The following is a 14742-nucleotide window of genomic DNA, read 5'->3' as shown; positions in this document are numbered from 1 at the left end:
AACTCCCCGTATATAACTTTTATTTATATTTTATAATGAATAAATTTTCATTTTCGTTTAGTATGTATTTTGTATTATGTACTAAAATAGAAAAACCGAAACATATTTTGATTAGTATTAAAGTATATGCAATTTTTTTACAGCGTTACGAAAATTTAGATGTTGAAAGTTTTTGAAACAGTGTCCTAGAACGAACAGCGGAAGACACAGGGTAAAGTAATTTTATTAATATAGACTTTTACCCAACATTTGGAAAAATTAAGTGGTATAAAATTATAAGTCGCAGTATTAATTACTCTGACTCCTTTAGTTATAATGGTGCAGTTTATTTAAGGTATATAAAAAAGAAATTTTACTTGAACTTCTTACTTGCTATAATTTTAAGCTCATCCTCAGCCGAATCTAATTAATAAGGGAAAAATCATATAAAAATCTTATTATTTAATGTAAATCTTATTACTTAAATCTTATTAATAAAATTTTCATATGATTATATGATTTTTCCTTTATTAATTAGATTCGGCTGAGGATGAGCTTGTAGCACGAAACTAGTTCCGTTTAAATTAAAATTATAGCAAGTAAGATGTTTTGATTTCTTTTTTATATACTTTCCGAACTTGCAACATGGATCTAATTAATTTATTTTTGGTATCAAAAATGTTAGATCAGGCTCACTCAAGTGTCTTTAGCATTTAGTTTTAAATGAATTTGTATTATCTTTGTGGAATATGTCAATAAAAAAGATGTGTCATTCACCGCTTCGTAGATTATTCATAAACACGACATCTACACTACGGTTTTCTCAGACCACGAAGTCTTTCTTTGAAGTTTTTCTAAAATTGATTTTTCTTATTGTATAACCAGTCAAGTAAGTAATGTTTAACAACGATTAGTTAACTAACGATTGTTACGTTTGCACCGATGATATTACTGATATTTAGCCATAATTTTAATGTCCCTAAAGTTAATACTTGGATAATGTTATTGTTACCCTGGATATGCCCATGTTAGAGGAAAAACAGACGCAGAGTTTCAACATATGGAAAATTTAACTACTTTTATTTAGGCTTAACAAAGGAAAAAGCTGAACTTGTTGGCAGCATGAGTGACATTCATGTGTATTGTTTATAGATTCATCTAACTGCCGTAAAGAACACAATGTATCATTACTTGTTGCTCATTCCGTAACAGGTGTGCCAAATTTGTTGTCCACATAGGCTATCTTTCGGAGATCTATGAAAATTTTAGTAATTTTAAATAAAATGAACTATTCCGTTCATGTGAAATAAAATAATAGAAGATAAAATCGATGAAAATAGTTTTCTCGTAAGAAATTCGTTTCAAACATCAAAAAGTTGCTCGTCTTTAGGCACGATTACATCTAATAAAAATAAAAAGAGGTATATATCAAAGAATGACTGATGGCGGATTTTAGGCATATGTTGCCAAACTTTGAACTTGCTGGTTTTTGGGACTTCTAGTTTGTGCTTCGTGGCATCCGATCAGTATTGTTAAATACCCGGGTATTTATTTTTAAAGGAAAATTCCCTGGTTATATACCCGGGGGTATTTACCCAAAATGGGTATTTAGAGCTATTAATAAAATTTTATTCAAATTGAGTTGATGGCAGTTTTGCAAGCACTTCAAGAATGCAGAGTGGATTATCGATACACCAAACTTATTTATAACATTTACAGGAATGCTACAATGACGGTAAAGTTGCATGAAAGTACTGACCAAATACCCATTGGTCGTGGGGTAAGACAAGGCGATCAATGTTGAACCCAAATTGTTCACCACAGTTCTAGAGACTGCATTTAAACAACTGGATTGGACCCAAAAAGGCATAAACATTGATGGCAAATACCTAAGTGATTTGCGCTACTCGGACGATATAGTCCTTATTTCGGATAGCCTTGGAGAGATGATTCGTCTGATGATAATACGTGTTCGATTCTTGATAATTCTTAGTCTTCAATGTCCATTTCATCATCTTGCTCTTCATTTTTTTCCGAATCTGTTATATTTTTACTTGTATCATTTTTATGTGTAGGTAGTGTTTGGGTATTTACCCTGGGCTGGGGTAAATATACGGATAAATACCCATTTTATAAATACCCAACGCCCATCATTGCATCCGATTGATGGGTTGCTCCTGGAATTTTAGTAGTTTAGTTTCTAATATGCTAATTTCTTTGGGACGTGGCATTAGGGTATGAAGATGGCCGAGTACAAGCCATTCCAAATAGCGCAGATGGTTTCTTATTCGTTGGGTTGTATAGTTTTTTTAAGACGGCATATACAGAGTGTTAATTAATTATCGTACCCGACGTCATCATTGCAAGTATGCAACCAATATCACAGCATTGGTATTGCAATACGCGATTTGCGTATGATGCGTATTCCACTGTGATATTGGTTACATACTTGCAATGATGACGTCGGGTATGATAATTAATTAACACACTGTATTTGGCTCTACCATATCTATTTGGCTACTGGCTCCACATATTTCAAAATTTTGTAGCAAAATGATCGTTTCTGATTCTAATTGTAAGACTCATTCTTTACGATGCAACCCATTTGCGCGTCTATCTTCTGATACAATGTAACGAATTTATCAATAGGTGTTCTAATAAAATACACTAAATAAATATTTACTAGAATTCTGTAATTTGTGCCTCCTAATCATGCTGTGTTCCTAAATGGTAATCGCTTATCAATTTTAACATAATTTTATAGTGTTCGTGAATTATGGACTGAAATAATTTCTGGAATTTCTTTAATACATTTATCTTTGTTACTTTTGACTTAAGCTCCAATGCGGACTACTAGCATTTTAGTGATTGGATTACGGAGAATATAAATTTGTTGATGAAACTTAAGCTGACAAACCTAATAAATGAAGCCTTAGGATTGAGACATGTTCCCAGATTTTGGAAGGTAGCATAAGTTGTTTTGATTACGAAACCAAGTAAAAGTCCTAACGAAGTGTTTTCCTATAGACCAATATCGCTGCTTCAAGTGATGTCAAAGTAATTTAAAAGATTGTTAATGAAACAACTAAAACTATAAGAAACAAAACCGAATCATCAGTGTTTCATACAATCGATCAAGTTCACCCAATAGCCGATATGATGAAAAAAATCTCTAGAGGAACAGAAAGTCTGTTCTACAATCTTCATAGACGTAGCGCAGGCTTTAGAAGTTTGGTATGAGGGTTTGTACTACAAATTAAGAACATACATATACCCAAACAGTATTCGGAAACCTTAAAATCATATATTTTGGATACAACTTATGTTAGTGCAGAGTTAAGCAATTAAAGAGTGATTAAAGCTGGAATGCTACAAGGGAGCGTGGCATTCGGCGAACCGGTCCTGTAACTTTTGTTTACGTGTGACATACCAGAGTTAAGGCCCGTACAGACACGTTTAGTAATTTAGTCGAGTAGCGAGTAATTTAGTAACTCGTTACGTGCGGACATTACAATTTAGAGAAATAGTTTAGTAAAACGATTTAGTCGAGTGGATCCATTTGATTCTATTTTTTCGGTCTAGTAGCGTACCCCCACTACTTACAACTACCACTAAACACGTGCGAACGCATAAATTTAGTTTTTTATTAACGGTTTATTCTAAGCACTGGAAGTAATCCGGTAATTTTTTGGGCTGTGGAAAATTTCTCCAATTACCTTCTATTATTGTACCTCTTACTTGATCTTCCAGGTCTTCAGAATTGCCGAAACTTGGTTCATCTAGTCTTGAAGCCCGAGCCAGTTATGTAATTGGGAATTGACAGAAATCGGTTATGTAATTGGGAAGAATTGACTTTTCAAAGATTCTAAACCTACTGGCCATTATACCAAAAGCGTTTTCCACAATCGTCCTAGCACACGATACACGATAATACCTTCTGCTTAAGGGTTAAACCAAATAATAACCAAATATTCTTTTAACGCAAATGCATTATCCCCGACTAAGAAACAATTTTCTGGTAATAAACTATTCTCAATTCACCATTTTACTGAATCTGCTAATTCTAACTCCTTCAGGAGAGCATTTGATGCCCATAATGAAATTCTTCTTCCTATCTACGAGAAGCTAAATTTTGACAAACATGTTGATCATCTGGTTTCGAAATTGAAGTCGTCCTTTTATACAATTCTGAAGTTGAAGGGATGCCTCCCGCTATCGGGATTATTAGATGCGTATTATGCTCTCTGTTATTCGCATCTCTCATACAATATATTATTGTGGGGAAGATCGACGGAGTGGCGGCGTGCCTTTGTAGCACAGAAGCGCAGAGATTCGTATAGAGATACATTCAAGGCCAATTCGCTTCTTACTCTTCAAAGTATATATATATATATATATATAAATCAGTTGTTCATGTGCGGGAGCATGTCGATAGATACCCTGTCATGAAACACAATTACAAAACTAGATCTGATAGTTTGGTGTGCTTGGGCCATCATAAGACGGCTTTCTTTGAAAAGAGTCCACGGTATGATTTCCCAAAGCTCTATAATAATTTGCCATCTGCAATTAAAAAAGCTGATACGCTTAGCTCATTTAAACATAAAGTAAAACTTATGCTTGTAGAAAGGGCGTTTTACGACCGCCAGGAATACTTGTCATTTAATTTTAGTATTAGTCCTAGTCAACTAGCATAGGTCATACTTCATAATTTAATTTCTCTCTTTCTTTGTTGAATATTGTGTATTATATATTGTATGTGGTTTGAACTTGTCACATCTACTATTTGTAGCCAGGTGATTAAATAAATTATTATTATTATTCTTATTATTATCCACTTTCTAACCCATAAACGCTTATTAAATTTTTCAGGCACTTCTTCTTCAATTTCCTTTATAAGCATGTCAATTATATTTCTTATAATATTATTGAATTATACCACTAAAGTGTCTTGGGCGTATTAAATGTGGACAGTTGCCATCTAGTAAACGTTCCAGCGGTAAGTAGCTACTCGCTACTCGACTAAATTACTAAACGTGTCTGTTAAAGCCTTTAGAGTAAAACACTATTGGCACTTTTGCAGATAACACAGCCATTCTAGCGGTAGGAGGTACTTGCGAAGAAGTGACTGATAAGCCGCAAATATCAGTAAATAAAATACATTCATGGACCAGATTGGTGAATAAATTTAATTGAAAATAAATCCACCTACGTTAATTTTACAAATAAAGGAATAGACACTCTCTCAGTCAAAATAAATGTAACATCATCAAAGTATCTGAGCATCACTTAGACGTGAGACTGCGCTGGAAAGTCTGCGTCAAAAAGAAAAAAGAGCAACTTGGCATTGGATATAAAAAATTGTGTTGAATGGTTAGAAGAAAGTTCACATTAACTATTCACAATATGTTATTAATATAGAAACGAATATTGAGACAAGTATGGGTATATGGGTTCATGGTATATATGGAGCAGAATCTATCATCAGAAGCTGGGTATGGAAACTCTATCTGAAATAATTAAGAAGATTATCAATTATTAGACATGAACAGAGACTACATAGTTGTATGAATTTTGAGGCAATTCAGTTCATCGATTACACCGGATTATAGAGATGACTTAAAAGGACAAAACCATTTGATAGTGTTGTGTGGTGTCATTTGCATATTAGTATAGTGCATTGATTGTTAGACAAAATAAGAGGACACCATAGTGTAGGTTCTTAGAGTTACATAGAGTCACATATTGAAATCTATAGATATTGTTCCAATGATAATGTTTATTATAAATAAACGGACACTTTTTCCTTTATCAAAATAAAGAAAATTTTCGAGTTTCATTCAGTAGTATATATCTAGGATTTCTGAATGAAGATATTTGATGATAGTCTCCGCAACAAGAAGGTTCAATTTATGTTATGTTTTGATGATAAACGTGTTTTTTGAAAAGAACTTGGATCAGTATATGTTGTAAAAGCGTCGCGACGCCTCGCTCTCTGACGTCGATCCTGTTTTAGCTCGGGCGACCAGATGCGCCTCAATTCGAACAGTATGAGTTGTAGCATGTTGTGCGGTGCAGTAGTCGCATTTCTAATGGGAACCTAGGTTGCGTGTCGTCGTGTGTGTGCTCCACGATGAGGATCGTAACAGGTCAGTTGTGTTTTCATGAAAACAGGCAAAAAAAAATCGACGGCGTTTCAGAAATTTCCTTCCGCGCTTTCCACGAAGCGCCCAAAAATAAAACGCGGCCCGGAACCTGAAACAGTGTCGAAAAAATGTTATTTATACGCGGTGTACGGTTTATTTTGGAGTTATCGGTGCCAAGAACTTTTTTGATTTTCTAATTCAAATCCAAAAATTTCATATAAAATCAAACATTCCAAAAAAATTGATTTTCGATTATTTTATTTTTAGATGGTACTATTTATTTTTAATTTCTAAAGTAACACAAAACTTTTTATTTTGTATGTTCTCGTTCTATACTATGCTCTGATGATTTTCGTAAGGAGACACTTGTGTAGGTATACACCTGTAACGCGATATTTTAGGAGAAAAAACAATAAACAACCATGAGTTATTGCTTGAGCTTCGGTTACACACCGGTGTTAACACATTAAATGACGACAGGTATTGGTGTTTCGTTGTAATATACATCTTTTTCGAACGAGTTGCAACCACAACCCATTTAGCTGCCGATATAGTTTTGAAGTCTGTTGGACTAAAACCAAACGTGACTCATGTATTTGTCGAGGTGGAACGTTAGTTGTACAACCAATTAATGTATTCTTGTTCTGTCGGTGATGCAAATTGGCAATAGTTTAAAAATTAGTTTAAAATGTATCCAAAAATTAAATATTTAAGTCATTTTGATATTTTGTTAATGATGATATTTTTAGGACCACCAATCCTTGAAAAATTACCACCAAGATTTCGAGACGAAGGCACTCAATGTGTTATAGCTTCCGAAGGACAATCAGCTGTTCTTTCAGCTGAACTTTTCGAATTAACTCCCGATACCGAATTATTTTGGTAAGTTACAATTAAAACACTTCCTCATCCTAATCCTGGTTTTTGTTTCTATTTTCTTTTAAATTTATTTAAAAAATTTGATTTTGAGATGTGCTTGTTAAAATTTAAATGAATCCTGAAGCGAACCGCCTCCGCACGTTGTTGGCTTTAAAACTGAACTCGAAACGTTTGGCTTCGAAAATTTAGGAGTGCTGCTGACGTTTTGTGGGTTGGCAAATAGCAAAAATACCGATGGACGACGACTGTTTGAACGCGTCGGCGTCGCGGCGTTTCGAAAAACGAAGTAGTTGTTGCGGTGGCGTCGAGACGGACAGCGCTTTTGTTTTAACTCTTAACACAGTTCGGTAATAAAAAGAACTTTTCGACCCGAGCTTTTCTTAATATGAAGCAACACGTGTTTATTTGATTTATTTGATTAAAAACATCAAATTTTTGTGGCTTAATTTGACTTTTTTTGATTTTTGTTTTTATTCTAAAGATATGTTTTTTGATATTTTTAGATTAAAATTTTTTCAACTAGATTTACAAGCAGAAAATTTTGTAATTCATTCACGCTGACGCACTAAGCCCTCGGGATTATTTTTAGGTCCCAATCCGAAAAGTTTCGACCAATTTAAAATAATGCCGTTAAACTTTCATTTGACGAACATAGTTTGTGTTAAATTTAAGTGGATCTTTAAGTGATCATGGGACAAAAAGTGAGCAAATGTTGTCAGTGTTCGAATGAGGTGGATGGAAAAAGATTCGCCAGTGTTAGTTCTGAATGGTAAGAATTTAAAGAAAAATTAAAAAGAAAACAGGAACAAAAACTCTAGCAGAAAATAAACTTTTCATTCATTTACTTTTACAACCCTAGATACTTAAAAGAGCTTCACTTTGATGTGTGCCAAAAATAAAGTTGTCGCTTGTTTACGAAATAGCTATTGGCAATCTAAATCGTTAGCAAGTTGGCGCCTTTAATCTTCTCTACACAGATCATGAAATACAACATTTTTTCAAGTAGTAAATTTTTATCAATTCTTTTAAATAAGCCCGTTATTTTTATTAGGGCCATTTTAATATCAACTCAATCTTTTTTCCACATTATCAAAACTCATAAATTTATTTGAATACAGTAAAACCTCGATATCACGGATTAATACGGAGAAGGAAGTGTCCGTTATAACCAAAAGAAAAATTGAGTAATTTTTAATTTGCACTTTAAACTTTTGAATGAATAACTTTAAAGCACACCAATTCAGACAACTATCCACACCGTTGCGTTTAATCTACGTGGCTTTATATTTATACTATTAAAACTAGAAGTAACACTATCACTAGAACACCTAGAACTTAGCCGTCTTAAGAAACGTACGGCTAAATCCGAATGATTCTAATTCTAGGTATAGTCTTAGTTCTAGTAACAGTGTTAGTGTAAAACTAGAACTACCATTACACCTAGAACTAGAAACAGTCGGGTTTAACCGTCTTAAGAGACGTACGGTTAAATCCGAATGATTCTAGTTCCAGGTATCGTATTAGTTCTAGTAACAGTACTAGTGTAAACCTAGAAATAACACTAGACCTAGAACTAGAAACAGTCGGGTTTAGCTGTCTCTACAGACGCACGACTAAACCCGAAACTTTCTAGTTCTAGGTTTAGTGTTAGTTCTAGTTTTATTTCAATAAAAATTTGTAACAACCTAACTCCGATTAACAACTAGAACTAACACTAACACTGTCTCTAAAACTAACTCTAGACCTAGAACTAGAAACATTCGGGTTTAGCTGTCTTAAGAGACGTACAGCTAAATCCGAGTGATTCTAGTTCTGGGTACAGTGTTAGTTCTAGTAATAGTGCTAGTGTAAAACTAGAACTAACACTAGACCTAGAAATAGTCGGGTTTAGAAATCTTCACAGACGCACGGCTAAACCTGAAACTTTCTAGTTTTATGTCTAGTGTTAGTTTTAGTTTTATTTCATTAAAAATTTGCAACAACCTAACACTGATTGACAACTAGAACTAACACTAGACCTAGAACTGAAAACATTCGGGTTTAGCTGTGCGTGTCTCAAGACGGCTAAACTCGAATGTTTCCAGTCCTATGTCTAGTGTTAGTGCTACTTATTGTTCAATAAAAATATACAATTCGGGGAATACCCCGAGTTTATCTAAGAACATGGAATAAAGCAACTTGGGGAATAACCCAAGTTGGATAATATTAATAGTATTTTATATTTTGTCCATAATATCGAGGTTACATCGAAATACAGTAACTTCGATATGATCATTTTTAAAATTGAAGTTCCTTCAAATCTTTTACTAATGTGTCAGTCCTATAAACAAGTTCAAAAGACCTCACACGTCTTGGCATACATCAACAGTTTGATCTCACTGACCCAGTGTGCCCATAACGTTAATGCAATGATATTAATAGATTTAGTTACAAAATGCGTATGTTATATTTTTCCTTCCATTTATCTATTTTTTATCTAATTTCTTAACTAAAATGATTAAACAGAAAACAAAAAAATAAAACATTTAGTAAAGACCTTATTTCTTTTCTTGAGTTTACCTGGCATTAGTCCATCTAGTTTTGGTGGACATGATCTTGATCTAGAAATCTGCATATGTCACATTTAAGATTCGGGGCCAGAAAGTGGTTGAAAATACGTTTTCTGCTATTAACGTTAAGATTCGCGTTAAAAATACCGCGTGTAACACAATTAGAAAATTTTGTAATCATGGCGGATCGTTTTTGGCATGATTCCAAAATCACCACGGATAATCCACCGATGGGTGTTTGGAATAATTTCAAATTACTATTACGTCTTTGGTTTACTATGATCGCGTTGGACGAGCGCTTATATTTTGACAGGGTATTAAGTTAAATTGATTCACTTTGGGGTTTTTGAAATATTTATAAGATTATAACGAGTTTAAAGCGAGATTGAAAATATTTTAAGATGTTATGAAATTAAAATTATTTTAGCAAACAATTTAATTTTATTAATTGTAATAATAATCGAATATACTAATAATAATTTCGTATTGTCGATGATCTGTAAAATAACTTGGCTTATTTCTCATTAAACCCTAATAGTTTATTTTTATCTAATACTGAACTCGCAGATTCATTAACCAAATGAACCACTATTATTAGACTAAGTTGTCTGGGGATAAAGGGATTGGGATCACGCTTTAAAATGCAGTTATTATAAGTAGTTCGATTAGCTCTTCCATACACATTTCAACACTTCACAAGTATGTGGAATTGTGTTGAAAAAATAAAACGAAATCGTTCAAAATCATACAGGTTATTCCTAAAATTTCTTCCTACAAAATTAGATTCTTCAACTTTTTTTAAAGGTCGAAAGATGGAGATCGTTTTGTACCAGAACCACGCCACCGTCAACAAATCGACAAAAACACCGTCCAATTGGTGCTGGATAGCATCAACAAGGAGGACTCAGGAATTTACAGTCTCAGCGCTAAAACTTCAGCTGGAACAACCACCAGAGATTTAGAGCTGAGAGTGACCAGTCCAGATGGAGGCGAAGAAGACCAACCACCAGCGTTTTTGAGACGATTAAACGATCTTTCCGTGAAGGTCGGTACGCGAACGCGGTTTTTAGTTGAAATTAAAACCGCGTCTGAAGTAACGGTAAGAAAACCTATATCTTTAAGTAGTTTTGTATTATTCTGTTTTTCCACGTGGTTGAAGTTTTTGAGTTGAACTTGAAAACATTTTAAAGGTAAATATAACTCACAAAATATATGACATAAGACCCTCCGAGTTCTTCTCGAACGCTTCTAGAACGAAAATAACAAACCGTGGCTATGTTTATCTAAAGTTTGGCACGAATTGTTTTGAACTTCCTGTATAAATAAAATGGATGTATTGAAGTTATCCAGATCATAAACACCACACCGGCGTTATGATTTTCTTCTTAATTTAATTCTTTCTCCCAAATCATCTAGATCGAATGGTTTCACAACGATACACCAGTAAAAGAAGGCGAAAGATACCGTTTTATAAACGAAGGAGGATTTCATTGCGTCGATGTAGCACCTGTAGTCGCCAAAGACGCAGGAAAATGGACTTGCACCGCTCAAAATCTCACGGGACATACTTCGAGCACGTGCAATTTGAACGTTTTAGTTCCAAAAACATACAAAGCACCCGAATTTTTGGAAGAGCTCCAAGCGATTCTTACGGATCAAGGAACCGTGTCGCTAGAATGCAAAGTGGTTGGTGTTCCAACTCCGCTTTTGCGCTGGTTCAAAGATGGAAATGAAATCAAAGCAGGAGACGCCTTCGCGCTAACCGCGAATCCCGATGATCCGACCACGTTGGGAACGTACACTTGCGAAGCTGTTAACTGCATGGGAAAGGTTTACTCTAGTTCAAGAGTTCATGTTGTTGGACGAGGAAGTAGAGAAGGATCTTTAAAACCCGCTGATAGGTAAGAATATTATTGAGATTATTGGTGACGATTTTTTACTTGGTATTCAATTTAAATAATGCTTGGTTAGTTCATGACAGAATTTCGGCTAATTTTATCTCGGCTAAATCTATAAAAATCAATTCCAATCAGAGAGCACATCTCGAGAAAAACAGCCTAAAGATCAACTTAAAAACATTTTCACCTGCTCTATTTATTTTATATATATCCACTTTCACTTCTATGTTGTGGAAGAAACGATTATGTTGAAGCAACACTAAGTTACACAACAGTTGATAAATATCATACAAATATTGATCTTCCTCATTCTTCTTGACGCAAGCCAATTCGTCTTGGGATCTTGGGATGAGGATGTCTAACACTTCTTTCACCGCTTAGGGAGCCGCCTTATTGGTCGCCTTGTGTGGTTTTCCATTCCTAGTGATTTTGACTAATCTGTTCTTATCTATCTTGGATACATACTTATTCCAATCTTTCCTTCTCGCCCACATCACATCTATGGTACCACACTTATCTCAAATATCGGTGCTTCTACGATGACCAATCAGCGAATTACCAGTTATTGTTCTCAGGATTTTTATCTCATTTGCTACTCTTGCTACCTCGGCAAATATCATCACAGGCCTCACGTATGCCAGAATTGTAAAAACGTTGCTAGAATAAGTAAAACACTGAAAAATAAGTGGACTTTCGTAAAAAATTTTTGTAACTGCACCAAAGTATTCTTACACTGTATCTTCAATAGGTACATACAGTGTGAAAGTACTTTCCAAAGACAATCAATACTATTATCATTGGTAATATTTCCTAGGTAGGCCTTCATAGATTTATCTTTGAACTGCCGAATCTTTCTTTTTAAATGTCGAGTAGCGTTTTTTGTAATTTTTTGCTTGTAATTAATCTTCATTACCAGTTGGTGTGTTTCGCATTAAAATCTTCGCCAACAACGAATCTGTTACCTGTCTTACTCAAAAAGTGTAAATGCTGATGTTTCTTGATTGAATGTCCTGGAGAACTATACCTACATCGCTATTATGGTGATATCATGAGTTTTTGTTTTCACGCTTACAGATGTAGGTTAAATCTCATTAGTCTTATATTCTAGTTTTTGTGATGCAAGATATTTCTTTAAGGACAGCACTTCCTCTTTTGGCAGCGTTAACAGTGTGGCCGCCATGATGTACTTTATAACCTTTAAATTTGATATGTTATTGATTGGTGAAATGAGTTTCTCATATTAAGCACACGCCAATGTTATCAATTTTTAAGACTTGCAGTTTTTCTTGATGTTGCAAGACTCTATTAGTATTCTATGATATTATTCTAAGATTAGTAGCAATTTCTTTGCTTTGGACGAGCTCTTGTATTGCTATGTTCAAGTCTAGTTAATCGCTCATAAACGTTTTTGAACGTTTATCTGTTTTATTCATTAGGTTAAAATTAGCTGTAAGATCCACTAGCATATTTTGATGAGGTATCTTTTCCTTGTTCGTATTACAGTTTGAATCACCAGAAACAGCTTGACTGTAGCATTTATCTGTAGATTTAATCTTAAATCAACAAAAACCTCAAAATAAAAATAAGAACTAACATGGTGGTCAATCTGAATAAACAAAAAGAAAAAAGATATAAAAGAACAGATTGCAAAGTAAATAATTAGCAACAGAAGGGAGGTGAAACGTATCATGAAGAAAATAGTTTTAGATGTAGGCTTTAATAAAATATAATTGACGTGGCAAATCTTCTGAAGATGATTACATTTAGTAATCGAAACCGGTAGAGCCGAACAATTAAATAATCCATCTTAACACACATAATAGTTTTATTTGAATCGAATTAATCTTAGTTGATTCACTGCTATTCGATTTTTGGCTACTTGCTTTTTGATTTTTTTTGTGCATAACAAAATTAATTTTAATTTCTGTAGTTCTATTGCTACAATACATCCACAATAACTGGCTGGATTACTTTGACTGTTGTTAACATATTTTGTGGCTTATTACCTACTTTTGTAAGATACTTTGTACCACACTAAATGCATCTTTCCTCTTTGATACAATAGCCTTGTGTGTGACAGAATCCTTAAGCGCTTGATGATATGTATAAATTAGTGATGGAACGGATAGTGATTTTGCGAAAAGACGGATACCGGTGTTTTGACATCCCCTTCGGCCGGATATCCGGTTATCCGACATATCTATCCGGCCATTATGGTTAAAATTTCTGGTGCATTTCTGAAGTGATACCCTATATTGCCACATTATTGCGATATTTGAATAAAAAAAATGAATAAAAATTGCAACATCGCAAATTTTATTAAAACTTCAAATATTGTTTTCTCAAAAACTAAAAGTTATTTTTCGAAACGTGTTGGTTCATTGGAAAGAGGAGACTCTTATTAACACTTTAGGAAATTTTCATACTCATATTCCAAGAACTGGATTTTCCACGAATTTTTAAAACTTAATCGGCGAAATATGCAAAATTCGAAAAAATTGTCGATCATTTCAAAAATTTATTTCTCAAGAACTAAAAGCGATTTTTCAAAACGGCTTATTCCATTAAAAAGAGGATACTTTAATTAATAATTGGTGATATTTCCACAAGGATCCTTCAAGAAATTAATTTTATAGCGAATTTTGAAAATTATCGATGAAAATTGCAACATCAAAAATGTTATCAAAACTTGAAATATTGTTTTATTAAAAAACTAAGAGCTATTTTTCAAAACGAGTTGGTTCATTGGAAAGAAGACACTTTTATTAACACTTTGGGAAATTTTCATACTCATATTCCAAGAACTGGATTTTATACGAATTTTTAAAACTTAATCGGCTAAAATTGCAAAATTCGAAAAAATTGTCGATCATTTAAAAATTTTATTTCTCAAGAACTGAAAGTGATTTTTCAAAACGGCTTATTGCATTAAAAAGAGAATACTTTAATTAATAATTGGTGATATTTCCACAAGAATCCTTCAAGAAATTAATTTTATAGCGAATTTAAAAAATTTTATCGATGAAAATTGCAACATCGAAAATTTTATTAAAACTTCAAATATTGTTTTCTCAAAAACTAAAAGTTATTTTTTGAAACGTGTTGGTTCATTGGAAAGAGGAGACTCTTATTAACACTTTGAGAAATTTTCATACTCATATTCCAAGAAGTGGATTTTATACGAATTTTTAAAACTTAATCGGCGAAAATTGCAAAATTCGAAAAAATTGTCGATCATTTCAAAAATTTATTTCTCAAGAACTAAAAGCGATTTTTATAAACGGCTTATTC

At 33.6% G+C, this 14742-nt stretch overlaps 1 protein-coding gene across 3 annotated transcripts in view; it reads left to right on the top strand.

Moving 5' to 3' along the window:
• Positions 1-6018: 6018 nt before the first annotated feature.
• Positions 6019-14742, top strand: part of LOC111414329 (titin homolog) — a 139023-nt gene continuing 130299 nt past the window's right edge. For 2 of the 3 annotated variants that reach the window (XM_071199105.1, XM_071199108.1), the window contains exons 1-4: positions 6019-6128; positions 6875-7007; positions 10358-10652; positions 10970-11454. In XM_071199105.1, the coding sequence (XP_071055206.1) occupies positions 6113-6128; positions 6875-7007; positions 10358-10652; positions 10970-11454 (929 nt within the window). In that variant the 5' untranslated portion in view covers positions 6019-6112. Of the gene's footprint in view, positions 6129-6874; positions 7008-7507; positions 7774-10357; positions 10653-10969; positions 11455-14742 lie in introns of those variants that run through there. The other variant, XM_071199107.1, reaches the window with a different exon arrangement.

Source organism: Onthophagus taurus, chromosome 1 (assembly GCF_036711975.1).
Source record: "Onthophagus taurus isolate NC chromosome 1, IU_Otau_3.0, whole genome shotgun sequence".
NCBI lineage: Eukaryota > Metazoa > Arthropoda > Insecta > Coleoptera > Scarabaeidae > Onthophagus > Onthophagus taurus.
The sequence above is the reverse complement of the archived record's forward strand: the minus strand, read 5'-3'. Positions and strand labels throughout refer to the sequence as shown.